This window comes from Narcine bancroftii, chromosome 12 (assembly GCF_036971445.1).
Source record: "Narcine bancroftii isolate sNarBan1 chromosome 12, sNarBan1.hap1, whole genome shotgun sequence".
NCBI classification, from domain to species: Eukaryota; Metazoa; Chordata; class Chondrichthyes; order Torpediniformes; family Narcinidae; genus Narcine; species Narcine bancroftii.
Window position 1 is genome coordinate 92,821,816 of NC_091480.1, and position 21,571 is coordinate 92,843,386.

Consider the following 21,571-nt stretch of genomic DNA (forward strand, 5'->3'; position numbering starts at 1 on the left):
CCCGCGTGCACAGACCCACGTGCACAGACACAGACCCGCGTGCACAGACACAGACATGTGTGCACAGACACACGTGCACACACGTACACACACACACACACACACACTGTATGCTGGTAACCTACTAATGCTGCAAGTAACTTGGGTCAATCACCTAACATCACGAGAACGTGATAGCGACTGACTGCTGTGTTGTCGGACTTGCCTCTCGCCATTTGGGATGCCCCGAGATTGTGTAAAGGGTTAGGAATTCCAAGTCTGTCTTTGCGGAGAACCAGTGTGCAACCCGATACTGTATCTACCCTGTGCAATTATCGGGCGAGGTTCCAGCTGATCGCATTATTCACTCATATATTAGATGGTGAATGGGAGCCTTTTCTGAACTGGAGCCCAGCGTGAGTCAATGACATCTGGTCGGAGGCAAGAGAACATCTTAATGCAAATTGGTGATTGATCTTGGAATGGGTGGAGCAAGGGCTTGCCCCCCTGAGGTTCATGATCGGGCCGGTCAGGCCACTCGGGTTGGAGGCGAGGTCGGTCGAAGCGGCCACTATCGGGGGTGGGCGATGGATGGATTTTTTGCATACGTCCTCTTACAAGACCTGGGCCTCAATATCCCACTGTGCAGTTGGATCCTGAATTTCCTCACCTCCAGACCAGAGAGGATTGGTAAGACCATCTCCTCCACGATCTCCATCAGTACCAGAGCACCACGGGACTGCTTTGTTAGCCCACTGCTCTACTCACTTTACAGTGGGACAATAACACCATCTACCAATATGCTGCCAATACCACAGTAATGGGTAGTATAAAAAAGGGGACGATGAGTCAGCATATGGGAGAGAGAGTGAAAACTTGGCAGCGTGGTGCACCAACAACAACCTCATATTCAATGTCACCAAAACCAAGGAGATGACTGTGGACTTTGGGAAAACCAGAGCTGTACAATCCAGTGATCATTGGGAGATCAGAGGTGGAGAGGGTGAGCAAATTTGAATTCCTAGGAGTCACTATCTCAGAGGACCTTCCCTGGACCCAACACACAAATGCCATTGTGAAGAAAACACGTCAGCATCTCTACTTTCTCAGGAGTTTGAGGAGGTTTAGTATTACATCAAAAACTTTAGCAAACTTCTACAGATGTGTCGTAGAAAGCATGCTGACCGGCTGCATCATGGTCTGGTTGGAGGGCACCAATACCTTTGAGAAGAAAACACTGCAAAAGGTAATGGACAAAGCCCAGGACATCACAGACAAAATGGAACACTGCAAATACCTTGTGTACTTACAAGTCATCTTCCGCGTGAGTTTTGCAAAACATCACATATTACCTGGATATCAAAGCCCTTTGTTACCTCTCTTCATAACTACTGCATCCCACATACCTAAACCTCTCTTTTCAAATGCAGTGCTGACTTTGGGCCAAGGGTTCCTCATTTGCTTATGCATTAGCGCCAGACTTTGATATCAGTCTATGGGTGAAATACAGAAATTAATTTCACTTTGAGATCTATTTTTAATGGTCCTCAGGTATATCGAGCTACATTCAACACATGTGACACGTCTTCCTCTCCATGTAGACAGCTTGCAACCACCTATTTCGTGGAGACACAGGCACTGGAGAAAGGACTCTGCAACCCATTCACTGAGTGTTCGCAGTGAGTTGTTACCAAATGGTTCAAAGTACAAAGGGATACTAATGTCAAAGATAGAGTCACATCGAAGAGTATTCAGAGTATTTCTTTCATTGAGAATTGATCATCTCTTTGTCCTTGTTGCTTTCCTCTTGACTGCCGTACAGTAAGGATTTTGGGGTTTAGTACATGGATGTCCTTCAGAGAAAAACATCCATAAGACAAAGGCACTCTCTCACCTGGCCACCACGCTATACAAGGACAATGATGTTTGAAGATGAAGACCTCATTTGCAGTGAGCCCTGCCGTTATGCCTACTATTGAAACCTGCAGCAGGTACCTCAAGTCACTGGAAAGAAACCACCAACACAGTCTCTACAAAATCCTCCATTACTGGAAGGACAAATGAACCAACATCAATGTCCTCTCCCAGGTCTACATAACTGACACCACGGTCTTAATTTCACTAAACCAGCTGCATTGGGCAGACCTGAGACCAGACTTCTGAAATAGAGTTTCTATTTTGAGATCTGTCACAGGAAGAGATTATCAAGTTGACAGAGAAAATGATTCATTGATACATTCAAAGCCTTCTTGAAAAAAAATGTATCATCTCCACTGAATCTTGCCCCTTGACCACTCAGCGTGGGGAAGGACCATTCAGCCTAGAGTTGAAAGCTTCAAGTCTGTGCACAAGGGGTGCACAGAAGATTGGCACAAGTAAAAAGAGAACTGCTGGTGAGATTAAGCAGGTCAAAAGGCAAAGAAATAAGGGATGGCACGGTTGGCGTAGCGGTTAGTGCCACGCCTTTACAGCACCAGTAATTGCGAGCAGGGTTCGAATCCCGTGCTTTCTGTAAGGAGTTTGTATGTTCTCCCCGTCTGCGTGGGTTTTCCCCGGGGGCTCTAGTTTCCTCCCACCATTTGAAACATCCAGTGGGTGTTGATAATTGGGTGTAAATTCGGCAGCATGGACTTCTGGGGCCTAAATTTAACATTTTTAAATTTAAAATGGAGGATGTTTCTGGTTGGGACTCTGCATTAGCACCATCCATCAATGGATGAATGGGAACAGGTAGATGGTAAGAGCACTGTAAAAGAAACTAGACAAAAGAATGCAGGAGTTGCAAAATGCAGAGGAGGAGGAGAAGTCAAGCCTAGGTGTTCAACAAATCATGGTTAATTCTTTTCCTGTCTCATCCCATTCCCTTTGATTCTTCTCATAGCCTGAAATGTATTGATTTCCACTTTGAGTGGAATCCAAGACTCCATCTGGAAAATATGAGAGCAATTCTTTACATTGTGGCAGATCACCATATTTCCTCATTTTCATTTGAGCCCATTATACTTCTCAGTGAACCTAATTGCTGCAGGTCAGATGAGAAAGTGATAAGCAGACTTTGTCTGACACTGAACTGCTCTGTCTTCCATGTCCAAAAAAAGCCCTTCTATTTAGATTGTGTTGACCCCCATGCATAATGAAACTTATTGCCAATAGTGGTATACAAAAGCTTTGGAAAATAATCTGATTGTTTGAAGTTTACTTGGCCCTTTATATGACCCTATGTCTTGAGTTTAATAATGGCTCAACAACTTTCCAAAAAAGTACACTTGATGGCCATTAAAATGTTGGCCATTATAGGGCCTTGTTAAAAAAGTCATCGGTGTTACATCATCAATTTTCTTGGTCAGGGATCCATCTTGCAAAAGTTCTTGCACCTTCTCATGAATGAAAATGTGCTATCCAGGACCTGAGTCAGATGGGGGGATTGCAGGGGGTCTGTTAGATAAGAATGTTAGGGAATGGTCAACATCTGAGGTAGGGCCGGCTGGGGAAAATGTGTTCAGGTTGATGATCGGGGAATGGTTGAAATAGTGGAGCAGGAGGTACAGTGTGTGTGAGTATGCCGTTAATCTTGGGATAGAGGATGCAGGAATACAGATCAGGATCTTAGTGGTCCTAGGGTATCAGAGGGGGATCACTGTATGGAAAGTTATGGGATTAAGCTGCATGGGTTGAGATCAATCAAGTGGTGTGGCCAATCAGTAACTCCTATTAGTGCTGGGTGGGGTTGGAGGTGTGCTTTTTTTTTTAATTTATTTTGACATGCATCATGGTAACAGGCCCTTTTGGTCCTCCAGCCCATTCTGCCCAATTACACCCAATTTTCCTACACCCTTAGTACGTTTTGAAGGGTGGGAGCACCCAGAGGAAACCCACACAGACACGGGGAGATCGTACAAATTCCTTATAGACAGGGCTGCATTTGAACCCCAATCCTGACGCTGTAACAGCATTGTGCTCTACGCTAGCCATGTTTCTTCCGAAGAAAGTTAAGTTGGGACTTGATGAATATAACCCTATCTAATTCTGCATTGTCAAAGTATTTGTTTAAATTTAAATGTAGACGTACAGCATGGTAGCAGGTTTTTTGGGCCCACGAGTTCACGCCGCCCAATTCTACACCCCCCATTATGTTTCGAACAGTGGGAGAAAACCAGAGCCCCGGGAAAGACCCAAGCAGGCACAGGGACAATGTACTGACTCCTTACAGATAGCGCGGTATTCAAACCCTGGTCCCAATCACTGGTGCTGTAAAGGCATTACTCTAACTGCAATACCAACCATGCTGGCCCCACTATGCCATTCATGCCACCTCATTGTTCTCCAATGAGTGATCAAGAACGGTTGATCTTTAGTTAATGTAGTCTAATATGTCTAACAACAGGGAAACATGTACATCTGATGCTCAAAACATGTCTGATGTATGATTCACACTGTGAATTGTCTTGTCAATTTTCCCTCGTGACACGATACAATTCCCATCTAATATTTATCTTATATTGCACAGGGCTGAAATAAGCAGTTCCAAACAATCAATTTCCAGGTTCTCAGCATTCATAGTTGGACAATATTGACTAAAACTTCTAACTCATCCTGTCAGCTCACAATTAGTCAGCTTGATGCCTTGATTTCTGTGATTTATACGAACTGAACAAGTCCTCACATTCATTATGCACAGTTTAGGAGGAATAAATTTGTGTTTGACATACTGAAAAAAATACAAGACTATCCAGAATTTGATTAGGCCCTTTTGTTTTAAAATGTTTTTGCAGACTATTAGCAAGTAACTTATTTCCCACCAAATTTATAAATCATACTCAAGGACATTTCCTCAGTTGTCTTTCGATGTATAGAAAACTGGTATTCTTTCTGCAGATGTCTTACAGGCATCTAACTATGTTTGAAGTGATAACATCTGTAAGGTCGGATACTTATCAGCTGTTGTACATCAAGATCAAGATCCAATTTATTACCATAGTAATAAAACAGTGTCATATTACATGAAATTTCTTTTTGCCTGTGCAAGGCAGACAGATTCGCCACCAGCAGAAATTGCCTACGTGCCTCTTACAGTCAGAGAGAGAGAGAGAGAGAGAGAAGCAAAAGGGAATCCCCCTCAGAGTGACCGAGTGTCCATAGATTCGCCTCCTGTACTTACGTAGCCACAGAGTCCAGTCCAAACCATTGGCGATCCGAGCTCCAGATCCGAACCTCCGACATGGCCAGGGACCCCTCACCACCTCCTCGCATCCTGGTTCCGATACCTGGTACCCTTAAGCCCAGTTCGAGCCCAACTCCAACAATCCGCGAGTCTCCTGATGGCAGTCTCCAGCAGCCCAGAGCTTCCACGGAATCCTCGCCTCGAGACCCCCAGCAGCCCCCCTGCTTGCACTGGTCCTTCGGCCACAGAGCTCGCTCACTGGTCCGCCGCCGTGGTCACTGTCCCGGCGGGTCGTCTCCTCCGCTTCTTCTCAGACAGTACATGATCTTCCCATCTTCCAGTGGCCTACTCCAGTCCTTAAATTCCCTAGAGTCTGCTGCCGATTAATAGGCGCCGCCATCCTTGGTGCAGACCCGCGGTCACTGGATTTCAATGTAAACCACCGTCGGCTCCCTCAACGAGTCCTTCAAAGTTCATGCAGAGCTGACGGCAGTCGTCTGGGTGGCTGGGCCCTGCAGGAGCGCCGCATCTCTGCTCCATCACTCGCCGCGGGTCCGTACCAGTGGCAATGCTGTCGCCAGCACAGCTCCGGCAGCGTCTCCACCAGGCCGTTGAGTCCCAGAAATATGACATTAATTGTATTAACTCATTTGAATATTTTGTTTGAGGAATAAATATGGCTCAGAAGATGATGGAGCATCTTTAAAGAAGCCAGAGATTCAGGCATGTAAGATTAATTTAATATTTCATATTAGAAAACACCACGTGTGAGAGTGTACCATTCTCTCTGCTCTGCACTGAATAACTCGATTAATTTTTTTTTGTTTTGATGTGCAGTGGTTATAGACTAATAAACCTTGAGGATATCAGAATTAAATGTGAACCAGTCCTCAAATGAATCCCATGTAAATGATATTCACTGACAAACTGTGTCAATGAGACAATCCTGATTATTTTTTAAAGTTAAGACGTTGGTATCTTGTGCAGATGCAGGTACATAATCTTTTATCCAAAATTCTGAAAACCGAATCCCCCGAAAGCCAAGCATTTCTTCTGTAATTTTTGTCTGCACACCAAAGCTAACGTTTGGTGCCAAACATGATCCAACAAGACCCACCCCCATCCAGCACTAGGACTCAGCACTAGTAATTTTGTGGTCTAACTTTATCTCACTTCAGCTACCTCTCCCCCTTCCCCCCACCATCCAGGGCTGCTGCAAACTGCCGCTCCCCCCACCCCCCGCACGTTGTTTCTAGTCGGGGGCATATCTATGCAAAATAGCGCCTATGGCAGAGGTGGCCAATGTGTGAAAATAAACACCAACAAGGTCTCGCGAGAGCTGACCTTGGTGGCCGCCTTGTTATATTTGATATTGTACGATTGAGAGCGAACACTAGGATGAGGAAGGAGAATGAGTGTACTAAGCATGGTGAGTGCTCCTTCTTCATCCAGGGCAGAGGCGCTCAGCTGGGGTGGGGTTTTGGATAAAAGATTACGTACCTGCATAATCTTCTCCCAGGTTAAGTGGTTTCATCTCATACTTTGTATTTTTGGGATTCTCCCCTTTCTCTACTTTCAGCCAAACATTTTAAAGCAGGGTGAAAAATGCCATTGTCAACAATGGGGTGAAGGTCGAAGGAGACTGACTGACAGAAGAGTGGATGGTGCCAGCTGAGAGAGGATGGCAAAGGCTGTTTCATCATCACATCTGTCTAGAGAAGATATCTAATTTTATTTTTTTATCGAATGTTGACATGCAGCACAGAACCGGCCCTTTCGGCCCATGTCCAATTACACCCAATTGACGAAACTCCCATACGTTTTGAAGGATGGGAGTAAACCGGAGCACCCAGAGGAAACCCACGTAGATACGGGGAGAACATACTAACTCTTATAGACAGTGCGGGATTCAAACCCCAGTCCCAATCACTAGCGCTGTTACATTGTTGCACTGAACTGTGCCACCTTTACATACCTCTCACCCAATGCACACAGGGTAAATGTAACATCAAACCAAACATATCCAACTAAATACACATCGTCTGTTGAATCTTTAACCTACCTGTTCTCAGGAGAGCAGTACCACAGCTAGTAATACAGTTTTATCCGTTGACCTATGTGAATAAAATTTGTTTACTTGCTCAATAATAACACAACAGATCTCCATTGACTATCAACATATTCACAACTCATCATTTTTGCACAAATTGCGACAGGATTTAGAGCTCATCCTCATTCCCCCCCCCCCCCCCCCCCGCCCTGCTCAAGTGAAGGAGAGTGACAGAACCTGCTACAGAAGCTGTCCCAATTTTTATTTCCATTACTGGTTCAATAAGAAGTCAGCCACCAATTTGCTGCCAATTTGGTGATGTAAGTGGCCACAAATATGTGGTATGTATTTGTGCTTGTGTGCTTCACCTGTTGTGGAAATTTGACTTTAAATCTTTATAAAGAATTTAATTTGGGATATACTCAAACCTGATCTTCAACTTTTAGCCACTTTGCATCAGAGAGAATATATTGAAAAAATAAACATTAGTTTATTTCATTTTTATCCACACTTCCCACAAATGTGCCATTACCTTAACGTACAAAGTAGCAGCAAATGAATGATTGACTGAAATGTTGATTGAATATATTATTCTATCCTTGAACTGCACTTCCATTGACGTATCTTTTTTAATTATGTTTTTTTTTTCTGGTGTAACTTTAATTTAAACATGGGATGTCATTTCTAATATGTTTTAGGTGTTTTTATGTTTTCCGGCTAGCTTTTCCTATTAATCTTGGCAATACCAGGTTTTCGACAAGAACACAGTCATCTGCTAAATTTAATTATTTACTTTGCAAAGTTCTTCTTTAGAATATTTATACATTATATTTGTAAGAAGGGTGTAAATGCAGAAAGAACATAAAAGTTAAACCACACTAAATAAAATCCCTAAGTGGACTCCACCCTGTGCCGTCAGATTTAACGTTGTACAATTTTGCATTGTTAGAGGAATTACATTCAGAGGATGTCAAACAGAGATTTCATCTACCTGCTTCTGTGATTAAAGGGGAAGTTAAAAATATTTTTACATGATATGAAGATAGGAAGCCTTGCTAATATTTTTTTCCTTCAGTAAATACTCCTGGAGACAAATTGACATTATTCTTAATGTTTGCAGTTCGAATGTTCAAAGGCGTGGACAGGGTAGATGTAGAAAGTTTGATTCCCTTGGTGGGAGAGTCGAGGTCAAGAGGGCACAAATTCAGGATTGAAGGGATGTGGAGGATTTTCTTCAACCAGAGGGTGTAAATCTGTGGAATTTGTTGCCACAGGCGGTGGTGGAGGCCAGGTCATTGGGTGTATTTAAGACTTAGATTGATAGGTTCTTGATTGGCCACGGCATCAAAGATTATGGGGAGAAGGCCAGGCAGTGGGGCAGTATAGGAAAATGGATCGCTCATGTTTGAATGATGAGGCAGTCTCGATGGGCTGAATAGCCTATTTCTTCTCCTACGTCTTATGGCCTTATCGCCTCTTTTAATCACCAGATTTGGCCAACATGACAATATGGTCTGGATTTCAAAAGTAGATCACCTCTCCCTACTGTGAATGTTAAGCTGGACCCAGGCATCAATTGATGCCCACATTAACATACTTACAAATAATGCTTCTCTTGTTTTAAGGCATGAGTGAATGCTACTCCATCTGAATCAAAGCTGAATTCAGGTTTGTTCCTTATTCCAGGGCAATGGTTAGAAAGTAGGATTGAAAAGTTTCTGGGAAAAATGTGCGGTAGGTATTTTATCCCTCATGATCTAACTAATTCTTCGTTAAATTTACTTCTCACAGAGGTCATGCGGCATAGAAGCCAGCCCTCAGCCCTCCAAGCTGACCATCAAGCACCCATTCACACTAATCCTACATTGATCCTGTTTTTTTCTCTTCCTCACATCCTCACAAGATCGCAAGATGTATGAGCAGAAGTTGGGCAATCAGCCCATCAAGTCTGCTCCGCCATTCTATCATAAGGCGATCTGTCCTCCCACTCAGCCCCACTCCCCGGCCTTCTCCCCGTAATCCTAATCAAATATCTATCAATCTTTGCCTTAAATCCACCCAACCACCTCACTTCCACAGCCGCCTGTGGCAACAAGTACCACAGACTTAGGCCCTCTGACTACAGAAATTCCTCCACATCTCTGATTGATGCCCTTCTATCCTGAAGTTGTGCCCTCTTGTCCTAGAACCCTTTACCATGGGAAACATCCTTGCCACATCCTCATCAACCCTTTCCAGATTATCAGCTGTACACTGGGGGCCATTTTGATTGACTGATTAACCCATAAACTGTGTGCCTTTGTAATGTGGAAGGAAACCAGAGAGGGTAGGGAGTGGGTTTAGGGGAACATATGGGGTCACAGGGTGAATGGGCAAATTCCACGCAGTCAGCACTGGGGATCAGGGTTGCACCTGGAGTTCCTCTAGCTCTGCCAGTTCGCAACTTCCATTGTCAAGAAGGAGAGTATTTGGATTTTGATTTCATTTACCCAGTCATTAATAGTTTATTTTGATGCATCTTAATTACAGTTAAATCACTGGTATCCAGATCCTTTGGGGATTGGTTCAATATGGATAAGTGCATTCTTACAATGCCTAACTAAAACTTAACCTCTGCCTCATGATCTACTGATTTCTGCTCACCAGGCAGTCTAATATATGAATCCACCTGGCGTGCGAGTGGGGAATTGTCGAACTATCAACGAAGTATGCCAATTTTAAACTTTTGTATTTTTTTTAACCTATTACAGTACAACTCCGATTATTTGAAATGGTCGGGACCGGGCTCACTTTAAATAAACATTTTTCTTCGGCGGACCGGTGATTTTTTTTAAAACAGCCCAGTGGCAACAGGAAATCACTTGGAACAGTGTTGAAAGATCAAACAACAAGGGATGGCTTTTTAAACATTAAAATAAAGTTTAATTCTCACCCAAAAAAAATCCTGGCCCCCTCCGGTCATCGACATCTCCCCACCGAGGCCCCTCTCGTGCCGGGAGCTCAAGGGTCCCGCTCCTGCCTGGGACCTTGGGGTCCCTGCTCCTGCCAGGAGGCTAAGGTTCCCGCTGCTGTTGGGGGTCTGAGGTCCCCGGTCAGTTTGGTTCTGAAAATTTTTCAGATAAATGAGGATATCATTATTTTTTTTAAATATTTGGATAACTGAGGATTGCGGAGAATCCGATTTCAGATCATTGGAGCTGTACTCTATTTTATTCTTATTTACTTTCATTTTTGTTTTTTTGCTGGTTGCTCGAGACTGACAATTGCTTAATCTCCAGATAACCGGGGTTTTACTGTATTTAAATGTTAAATTTGGAACATAAAATAATTTTTTTAAAAACCATGAGGATTTGGGTGACCATGATCAGTAAATGCTGAAAATGATCTGCACACTGCTTTAGAAATGATATAATTGAGAAATGTCTGTCACTCCGAATCTTGATTCGGGGTGACAGACAGAAAATGTCCTTCAGGACAGCAGAGAAGAACCAAAGTTTCAGTGACCACTGTAGCCATAGTAAAATAGTTTGTTGATTCTCAAACTCAAAGTCTACATAATAACCACAGAATGAACAATCACTCAGAAGGTCCCAAAGATCTGCATGGTACCAATACTTGGAGAGAAAGGGAGAAGGCCCAACACAGGATATAGAGGTATTTTAGTTAAACAAAAAAAAATCTCCAGATGCAGGGGTCAAGTGCAATACAAAAAAAATAGTTTCTGAACTCAGCAGGTCACACATCATCCATTGGAAGTTTAAAAGGCAATCAAAGTTTTGAGCCTGAGCCCTTGGACTGGTAAATTAAAAAGTTGGGGGGAAGGGGGTAGGAGGAGAGGAGAGGAGGGAGTAAGGGGAGGAGGAGGGGCACAGGCTAACAGGTGAGAAGTAATAGGTGGATACAGGTGGGAGGGTAAAAAGAGAAAGAAGCTGAGAGATGATAGGGAAGAGGGTTAAGAAGAGTAGCTCTTGGGTAGGAGAGGGAAGGGAAGTTGGTGGGGAGCTGGAGGAAAGGATATAGAAGGGTAGGGAAAGAGAGACACCAGGAAAGAGGGTTAATGAAAATTGGAAAAGTGGATATCTGGTTGGAGAAAGGGCCAAGACAGAATATAATTATTGTTCCTCCAAATTTTGGGTGGCCTTGATTTGGTAGCACGAGGCCATGGACAGATATGTACCATAAATATGCATGTATAATGCGTTTCAAGTAAAATCCGAGTATAAAGGGAGAAACAGTTTACCCCCATGTATAATACGACCCCTTCCCGTTGTCCATCCAATTTGCACTGGCATCTCTCTCTCCCCCCTCGCCCGCCCGTTTTGCACTGGCATCTCTCTCTCTCTCTCTCCCTCTCGCCCACCTGATTCACGCTAGCATCTCTCTTCCCCCTCGCCCACCCAATTCGTGCTGGCATCTCTCTTCCCCCTCGCCCGCCTGATTTGCGCTCCCGTAAATATGTGTTTATAATGTGACCCCCCCCCTATTTTGAGCTCAAATTTTGGTACAAAATTTTTCACATTATATACACATATTTATGGTAATTGTGGCATTGGTAGATGGAATTAAAATGGTTGCCCATTAAAAGGTATTTTTGGAAACATCTGATCTCTTGTAAAGAATAAGGAGCATCGAACCAGTAAAAGGCAAAATCTCTGGTAATATCACGTAAGCAAGAGAAATATTGTTAATGTTCTGTACTTTCATATATATCAATGAAATTAAAGTTTCTTTATGCAAAACTCAGCAAGATCCCAACTGCTCAAAACAACCTTCACTGACTGTTAAAAACAATCTGCTGGTGGAACTTGGCTAGTCGCGTATCTTCTGTGGTGAGGGAGGAATTGTCAATGTTTGAGGGTCAAAACTCTTCATCAGAACTGGTTGTTTTAATTGGGTGTACTCTTTGCAGATGATGCCGCTTCAGTTGCCCATTCAGAGCCAGCTATTATGCAAGATCTTTGAAAAAAGTAACAGCCCTCGACCAAAAATAAGGAATTAATTAAGTGCTTTTCAGAGCTTTTAGGCCTGATGTAACTAAATGCTCACAGCATTTGCATTGAACATTTTAAAGATTAGCACTCAAACTGAATCACCAGTGAGTCAACAGAAGCCCAAGTTACTCAGTTAAATGCTACTAAATGCACAGCTTATTTGCTTAGAAAGATTCTGTTTCAATTAGACAAATGGAAACAGACTTGCAAAAGATGGTTGATGTCAGACAATATTTAATAACTTACTGAACTATTCAATGAACACTTGAGTGTCATGCTGTTATCTCCAGGTGAAACTTGGCAGAGTATTAAATGCTTTTAATCAACAGAACACAAAAGTTAATTATCAAACACTATATCCTTTGGTCAGCAGTTCCCAGGCTGGTCCATTTTAGCTAATTACGATACCAGCTCTACGTAACCTTTGAAATCTAACCAACATTGGTGAGTCACTGAGTTAAGCTTTGCGCTGATATTTTAAAAATTCATTTTCAGGATCTGGGCATCACAGGCAAGGCCGAAATTTATTGCCCATTCCCATTAGCCCTTGAGAAGCTGGTAGTGAGCCACCTTCTGAACCATTGCAGGCCTACGTTCAGTGCTGATAGATAAGTTGTTCCAGGATGCAGCTCCAACACTGATGAAGGGCAGTGATATCATTCCAAGTTGGGATGGTATGTGATATGGAAGGGATGAACAGCGGTGGAGTTCTTGTCCTTTGAATTCTTCAGAGGTGCGAGAGAAGCTAGAGGGCAACATGGTTAGCGTAACGGTTAGCCCAATGCTGTTACAGCAGCAGTGACCCAGGTCCGAATCTAGCGCTGTTTGTATGTTCTCCCCATGTCTGCATGGGTTTCCTCCAGATGCTCTGGTTTCATCCCACCCTTCAAAATGTAAGGGATTTGTAAGTTAATTGGAGTATTTTGGCTTGTGGGCCAAATGAGCCTGTTATGGGGCTATAAATGAAATTAAGCCTGTTCCTGTGTGTAGTGACCAGTTCCCTTTATAATCACTTGGAGGATATCAGAATGTTGTTGTTGCTGTCTATGACTCATTCAAACAAATCCATACTAAAGTTGAGTTGAGTATTCCAAAGTTTATTAAACTTTGTTAACATTATTATCCATTGCTATACGTTGTTACAAGCTATTAAACATTGTTAGACAGTGCTAAAACTTTGTTAGACATTCAATAGATATTATCGGAGCTCTTCTAATTTCTCCATTTCGTAGAACAAAGAAACTAAACTAAGAACATGTAATCTCTAACATGGCCAAGACCTTTCCTCAGGACACTGCAAAAAAATATGTAAACAACATTTTGAAAGCCATAAAACAGAATTTGCTTGCATTAAATTTATTTTAATCCTTACACTGTGAGTGTGATGAGTTTTAGAAATGGTACACCCTACAGCCATAGTTTGATGCAGGGAACGAATATTCAAGTGGCCTGCTCCATCTTCATGAGAGTTTGATGCCCGTTCACTTCAGTTTCATTAGAACACTTTGATGCAACAATCATATGCTGGTTTGACATTGAGGCCAGTCAGTGATACCAGGAAGATTCTAACCTGTTTTTTTTTAATTTGCAGCTCTGGGTTTTGCAAGGCTGAGAACCTGCTTGTGTTTTAGAATCAGCAGACATAAGCTAAATTTCTTGTGTACCAAGAACATTTAATCTTCCTGCTTGTTTTGGTCACAGACTGTCAGAGGCCTAGCCTTGATGCAAAATAAACCATTGTATTCAAAGTGATAAGCTGAAAATTATGTTATTCATTAGAAGCCTAGCATGCTAGCTTACTTGCTTATCTTTCTTGCTGTGCTGGGAATAGGTGCTTGGGTAAGCAGTTTTTGGGTAATATAAGTCATGGACCCGCTGCTGAAGTTTGAGACTCTCCGAGAGGTGGCAACATCTCTCAGCAAGAAGAAGAAGAACTTCTGGAGTCCAGCCAACGTCCCGGTCAGGGGAGGTGGAGAAGCTGCTACCGGCGCCCCGACAACCTACTACAAGTGTGCAGTCGTTGCCTCGCTTCGGCAGTCGGGACCAGTCCAAGCATTGATAAGTATAGTTGGGAAGGGCTTGCATATTGTAGTGTGAAATCAGCTTTTGAATTTGTAATAAACATTTGTATAATCTGAACTGCTCTCAGCGTGTGTGTCTATTTTCTTTCGGTAGCTCAAACACTGTGACCAATCTAAAACGAACAAAGTGAGAGGTACAAATTTACCCAAGACAGTCAGTCTCATCTTGGCTCTTCGACTGAATCGACCAAGGGGAGATCTTAAGCTAAGTACACTGTTGAAAGTGGAGGTGCTGTATGTTAGCACTACTGATGGCAGCTTCCATTACTTCGCTGATGATCTGGATCTTCACATGTCAGTATACTGGAGGTGTTTCAGTGGAAATTAAGAATATGAAGCATAAAAATAAAGTTTTTTTTTTAAAAATTAAGCTGAGAGATGTTATATAAAAAGAACAGTTATTGTCCCATACTGGACATGGACTTACACTGTGAGTGTGATGAGTTTTAGAAATGGTACACCCTACAGCCATAGTTTGATGTTGGTCCAGGGAATGAATATTCAAGTGGCCTGCTCCATCTTCGTGAGAGTTTGATGCCCGTTCACTTCAGTTTCATTAGAACACTGATGCAACAATCATATGCTGGTTTGACATTGAGGACAGTCATGTTAGAGATTAAAGTCCTTCTGGACATGGAGAAGGTGAAAAACATTGAAAGAAATTTGCTGATACATCTCAGAGACATTTAACAGACCAAACAAGTTAAACATACGAGATTCCACAAGGATTTCACTAGTTTATGAGAAGTTAAACATACAAGATTCCACAAGGATTTCACTAGTTTATGAGAAGTTAAACATACGAGATTCCACAAGGATTTCACTAGTTTATGAGAAGTTAAACATACGAGATTCCACAAGGATTTCACTAGTTTATGAGAAGTTAAACATACGAGATTCCACAAGGATTTCACTAGTTTATGAGAAGTTAAATATACGAGATTCCACAAGGATTTCTCTAGTTTATGAGAAGTTAAATATACGAGATTCCACAAGGATTTCACTCGTTTATGAGGTTAAATATACGAGATTCCACAAGGATTTCACTCGTTTATGAGGTTAAATATACGAGATTCCACAAGGATTTCTCTAGTTTATGAGAAGTTAAATATACAAGATTCCACAAGGATTTCACTCGTTTATGAGGTTAAATATACGAGATTCCACAAGGATTTCACTAGTTTATGAGGTTAAATATACGAGATTCCACAAGGATTTCACTAGTTTATGAGGTTAAATATACGAGATTCCACAAGGATTTCACTCGTTTATGAGAAGTTAAACATACGAGATTCCACAAGGATTTCACTAGTTTATGAGGTTAAATATACGAGATTCCACAAGGATTTCACTAGTTTATGAGGTTAAATATACGAGATTCCACAAGGATTTCTCTAGTTTATGAGAAGAAAAGTGAAGGTTGAAGTGGGAAAGAAAGGAGAGGTTCCATATGTTGTTTCCAATTCACATTTCAATGCTGTCCATCCTTTTTATTCTTTCTGATACACAGGACAATAAAAATGTTACTTTATGAACACTCTTCGGTGTATTTTATGGATTTTCAGGAAAATCACTAACATCTTCCTATCACGCGCCTTTTTTTAGATATAACACATTTTTGTGATTTCCTGTCATATTTTAAGTCAAGTCAACAAAACCATGAAGTGTGTATGTCACTGAAAATTCTACTTTTGCATTAACACTTGGATTTCTTCCCTGCTGATCTTGCTGCAGTTAGTAACGAACATTACAACTATAGAAAAAAGATATCAGGGCAACTGGAATCCATCAATGCTGGCCGACTACTATTGAACACTAATACGAGAGGCACCAGATGCTGAGTATAAAAAAATCAACGTCAACACATTTTTAGATCAGTTGAGCTAACACATTGAGTCAGCATTATTATGCGATTAAACATGCTAAATTCAATAGAAGTTAATTTAATGTTTTCCAACTTCCTACATGATACAGAAAATCTGAAATTATCTTTGTGTTCAGCTTTACATTGTCTATCATAATGCCCAATTTATAGTCAGGAAGCAAACCTTTGGAAAAAAAAACTGTTGTCCAGAATAATGGATCATCCATTTGAATGGGATGATGTGTATTGACTAACTGGTCCAATTTTACACATGTAAAGCTTTTACACTCTCTCAAACCATCCTCTCATAACCACCCTTCTCAGGAAGAATTATCATGGCTTCTCTGCAACATGAGAATGCTGTTTCATGATAACTGCGTGAATTCATATCACTTTGGAAACGGGGAAATCTATCCCCTACTGATTTTCTCTGACTCCCACCAAGTGAATACAACATGATTAACGTCGATGGCCTTGAATCCCACAGGCACCATAAATATCAACCCCAAAACTCAATCTATTGTTTCTTTTTTCTGCCCCTAACTCAAATACATTGATATGGAGCCACTCACCCCACACATATTCTGCAGCACATCCTGTGTAAACCATCCCCTCTAACTGAAGGAATCACAAAAGATAAATTTAGCTAAGTTGATGATTTGATTACTTGTCAGAGGTTTTAATTGACAGGCTGTCATAATATTTAAATGAAAGGGAATTGTGAACAAGCAGTTGAAAATAGTTCTCATTTTTCAATGGAATATTCATGCTTCTAACTCATTGATCTTGAATCATTCTTTCTACTCTTGCTCCAAGGCCAATGTTTGTGCAGTCATGTTCAACTTCCTTCTACAACGTCAAGTTAGCATCACAAAGCCATGACTACTGCTTCTGAGACCTGATACTGCTATCAAAAGTAAAGTCGAAATGGCGACATTTTTAAGCAGGTTAAGATTTGTTGCAATCACCATTGCATTTCTAGGGGGTTACTTAGTATTTGTAGCAGATCCCAGGGTTGACAATGAGAGAGATTAGGTTGAGATCGCTTTAGCTATGATTTGGCACAGTCACAATGGATCTAATGTCCACTCTGTAAACTTCTAAGATTTTAAAAATGGTAGAAGGATTAAAGTATTTCGTGTGGATTTTGAAAGAAACCAAAGACAGCGAAAGTAGGATGCCGGACCGCTGGTTCTTTAAGTGTGCCTATTTCTGCTTCAGTGTGATATTAGAAATAAATACAATTTTTAAACTGAGCTGATTAGCTTTAAAGTAAAACACAAAAGTCAGCTCACAGTGATTGAAGTAGAAGCACAATGCTGGAGAAACTCAGAGGGTCAAACAATGCATTTTATACAGCAAAGATAAAGATACCTCCCAATGCTTTGGACTTGAAGGACGCAAGCCTGAAGCATTGGTTATGTATCTTTATCTTTGCAATATAAAGAACACTTTGATCTGCTGAGTTTCTCCAGCATTGTGTTTTTACTTGATTGGCTTTAAAAAAAACTATTTTTAACCTGATTTGCTTTAAAAACTGTTTTTAACCCAGCAGTTTGGAGTGATCAATATCATTCAGCCCAGTTATTTAGACTCCTGCAGAATCTTGTATTGATCATTTTCATCTCCTTCCTGCCTTGGCAGTACTTCCACATTTCTTTACATTTCAAACAGGCTTGGTGATAGTTTATTTCATAAATTAGCAATATCTGGGAGGCACCCAACTGCTTTTGTCATGGCCAGGCAGCTTAACATTACAGTGGGGGGTCCAGTTTTGCTTTTCATCCAGGAAGCATACAACTTCAATTGGACGATGTTAAATCCCATGTAAGATTCTGAACCAAAGTAGGAATCCAACCCCCACTGCTTGCATATCCAAGAGCCATTCCAAAAGGGCCAGGGATCCCAATAAACATGTTCTCTCAGATATCACCAAAGTATCTTTGAACAATCCTAACAGCAGCATTGCTGGATATTGCAATGCTCCCAGTGCCACAACAGGAGTGTACTGGAAAGTGATTGCAATGGACAATGAAGATTTTGCTTCCTGAACATTTTTGGATGTATTTTATGGATCTGGGGCTACTGATCACAAAAATCACCTTTAAATTTTCCTATCATATACTGCTATTTAGATATAACCTATTTTGTGATTTTCTGTCTTATTTTAAGTCCACAAGGCAAGCTGTTTTGGTTAGTCCAAGCCTGCCTAGGAATGAACTCAGTGCAGATGCTATGCAAATGTTGTCTTAGACCTGGGCATTCTTAGTCAGGATAGATGCAGATAGGCTCTAAAAGCAGCTCACATATACAGATGCCATCCATTACTTTGATACAGATTAAACACATGTTGATGTAGGCAATACCAAAGTAAATATATTTAACAATAGCATTTATTGTCTTCAGGAAGATTCAATACAGCAGAAATGTCTCATCAATGTCCCAACAGCTGCAATACATTCTGTTACATTTGTGGTGAGTATACGCTTAAGGCTCAATGACGCAGCATGACTGCACTTATTAAGAAAGCCTATGAGCTCTACTTCGGTTGTAAAATTGGTGACCAAGACAAACCCTGGGCTCCTCACATTGTGCTATATGTGTAGTCAACCTGAGAGCTTGGCTCAGGTACATGTTTGTAAATTTTATAAAAGTTAATTTAATGTTTCTCCAACTTCCTTTGTGATACACCAAATCTGAAAATATCGTGTTCAGCTTGAAGTTGTTTATCATAGTTTCCCAATTTTTTTCAGGAAGCAAACCTTTAGAAAAAAAAATTTTGTCAAATGTTATCAGAAACACTTTCAAATAATTCTGAATTAAGAAGCAGCGGTGAGAAGTTACATTCTGGCTTTCTTACTTCAAAATTCCTGGTACCTTGCACCTATAGGTACAGGTATGGGTAGATGCTGGATAAGTTGCTTGAGACTTACTGTTAAATAGCCTAACTAAAACTTATCTGCTGCCCCATGATCTGCTGATTTCTGATCACTGGACAAGTCTAATTTAATAATTTTTTTGCTGGTTGCTTGAGGCTGCCGTTTGGTTAAATTCCAGATACCAGGATCTTTAGTGTAAAAAGAACAAAAAAAATCAAGAAACATTTTAAGCCTGTAGAATGTCAGAATCACCCCCCATAATCAGGAAATTGTCAACTGATTCTTTGTCTCTCGTGATAGAATGATTAATTGGGACAGTGTGGTGCATTATATTCCCAGTGCTGGCAATGCAACAAATCGAGACACAAAAAATTCCTGTATTACTCATTATCATGGTCTATCACGTAAAGGTCAAAAGAATAAATGTACAGAATGACGAATACACTCCTTTTATTTTTCTCTTTATAAAAATAGGTCTCATATTCTGGTGACTTCTGTGCAATGGCAAGGTCGTGTGGTTCAGCAAGTGTGGTCAGACAGGAAGAGGTTGTCTCTGGGGTTCTTGCTGGCACAGTAGATTGATGCCACAGTGTATTCTTTTACAGGACGAGAGCTTTTGCATTCATTTCCATATTCTCTGCTGTGCCTCAATTGAGAGGGGTAGTGTGTGTGACCAATTTTTCAAACCAACCTTGGACAGAGGCCACATACACTCGTATAATCGTTGATAACGTATAATAGTCGACTCCCGCACCACCCTCCCCCCACCCACTACACTTTTCTCTGGTCTAAAAATCAGATGTTTTTGTATGACCTGTGTAAAAAATCAATCCCCTATTTTTTGCTCCGACCACCCACCCCAGACAGCGGACCCTCGCCCCAGCCACCAGCCCACCAGAGCTCCTGATGCCCTAGCCATCTGAGCTTCCAACACCTTGAATGAGGCAGGTATTTACTGAGGTCAAAAGTATGACCCGCATAAAAGTCGTCTCCCCTTTTTTTTTTGGCCCCAAAAATGTGACGATTATATGTATATACGATAACCAATCATTTACTTAAGTTGGTGATGGCTAGAATACATTTCAAGGATATTTATTTCTTGAAGATTTTTTTATTGGCCCCAGATGCAGCAAGGAATAAAATTTTGGGACACAGAAGCCTTCTAAATATGATCTGCATTGATCTTAGGGAGGAGGAGCGATATTTTTTTGTGGGACATCAGGGCTGTCTTGGTTTTAATGGGGAGGCAGAAATAATTAATGAGAGCATCTCCTTCCCTGTGTTTGAAAAGGGACTCCTTCCCACGGCCTTCTGAGTATTCACATCAACCCCCTCCTGCATTCCTGCTCCACTAACCCATTTCTTGCTGAGAAGATGAAATGGGGGCTTTCTAAAGACTTCCAAAAGATTGGCCATGGAGACTTGCATTTAGAAAGTTGGTGTCATGATAATGAATATGCATGAGATGTATGCAGATAGAGGTTGAGCTATTAACCTGACGGGAGGTCAGAGGGCATGCGCGCGAGGAATGCAGGCGCGGAATGGTGGAATAATGGAAGAAGAGAAATAAATACACGCCGATGTTCAACGGGTAAATCATGTGTTGATGATGCTATCAATTTCACATTTCGGGCCACAAATGCGACAGATGGTAGGAGAGAGATCAAGAGGAAAAAAAGAGAGAATTTTAATGTTAAAGTGGGGAGAGAACTGAAGAGATAAACAGTCACACAAAAAAGAATGGAGAAGGATAGATTAACTGAATCACGGAAAAGAATATGATAAACAATCATATACAAAATTCAAAAATATATATAAAGAGACTCTTTACAACAATCTTTCATTACTGAAATTAGCTCTTAGTACCAGATAACATCCCCTAGTGATCACCCTCCATCACAGCAACTGAGGCAACCAAACTCCATAACTGAGGATCAATCTAAACCAGTGGTTTTCAACCTTTTTCTTTCCACTCCCATACCCCCCTTAAGTAATCCCTGTGCTATAAGTGCTCTGTGATTAGTAAGGGATCGCTTAAGGGGGTATATGAGTGGGAAGGGAAGGATGAGAACCACTGCTCTAGACCCAATTATTTTGCTGAGAAAAATTGCCATTGGTTCTTTTGATTTGGAGTTATGAAACTGTGCACATAACGAGTCAATGAGGGACGATGAAAACAGTAGTTTTCAAACTTTTGCTTTCCATTCCTGTACCACCTTAAGTACCGGTAATCCCTTACAAATCACAGAGCACCCATGGCATAGGGATTACTTGAGGTGGTATGGGACTGGAAAGCAAAAGTGCTGAGAAACAATACTGAAATGTCATGGATTGCAACACCTAGTTCTGGATATCGAGGAGAAGGATCAAGGTAAACCAACAGAGAAATCTCACATTAAATAAAAATGTGGTATTCTAAATAAAGATTCAATCGTGGCAAGTTTCATGCACCATTTAAAAAAGAGACACAGGCCAAATGCTTCATTCAATTCAACACTTTGTGTTGAATTCTAATTCACTTTAAATAATTATTAATCATTTTTAGGAGTTTACTTAGAAAGATTAT

At 41.3% G+C, this 21,571-nt stretch overlaps 1 protein-coding gene across 13 annotated transcripts in view; it reads right to left on the reverse strand.

Moving 5' to 3' along the window:
* The window catches only part of LOC138746534 (tumor necrosis factor receptor superfamily member 16-like), a 314,868-nt gene that overhangs the window by 110,358 nt on the left and 182,939 nt on the right, over nucleotides 1–21,571 (reverse strand). For all 13 annotated transcript variants that reach the window (XM_069904795.1, XM_069904796.1, XM_069904788.1 and 10 more), the window contains 3 exons: nucleotides 10,123–10,293; nucleotides 7,203–7,254; nucleotides 6,641–6,852 (listed from right to left, as the gene is read on the reverse strand). In XM_069904795.1, coding sequence (XP_069760896.1) covers nucleotides 6,641–6,646 — 6 coding nt within the window. In that variant the 5' untranslated portion in view covers nucleotides 6,647–6,852; nucleotides 7,203–7,254; nucleotides 10,123–10,293. The remainder of the gene's footprint in view (nucleotides 1–6,640; nucleotides 6,853–7,202; nucleotides 7,255–10,122; nucleotides 10,294–21,571) is intronic.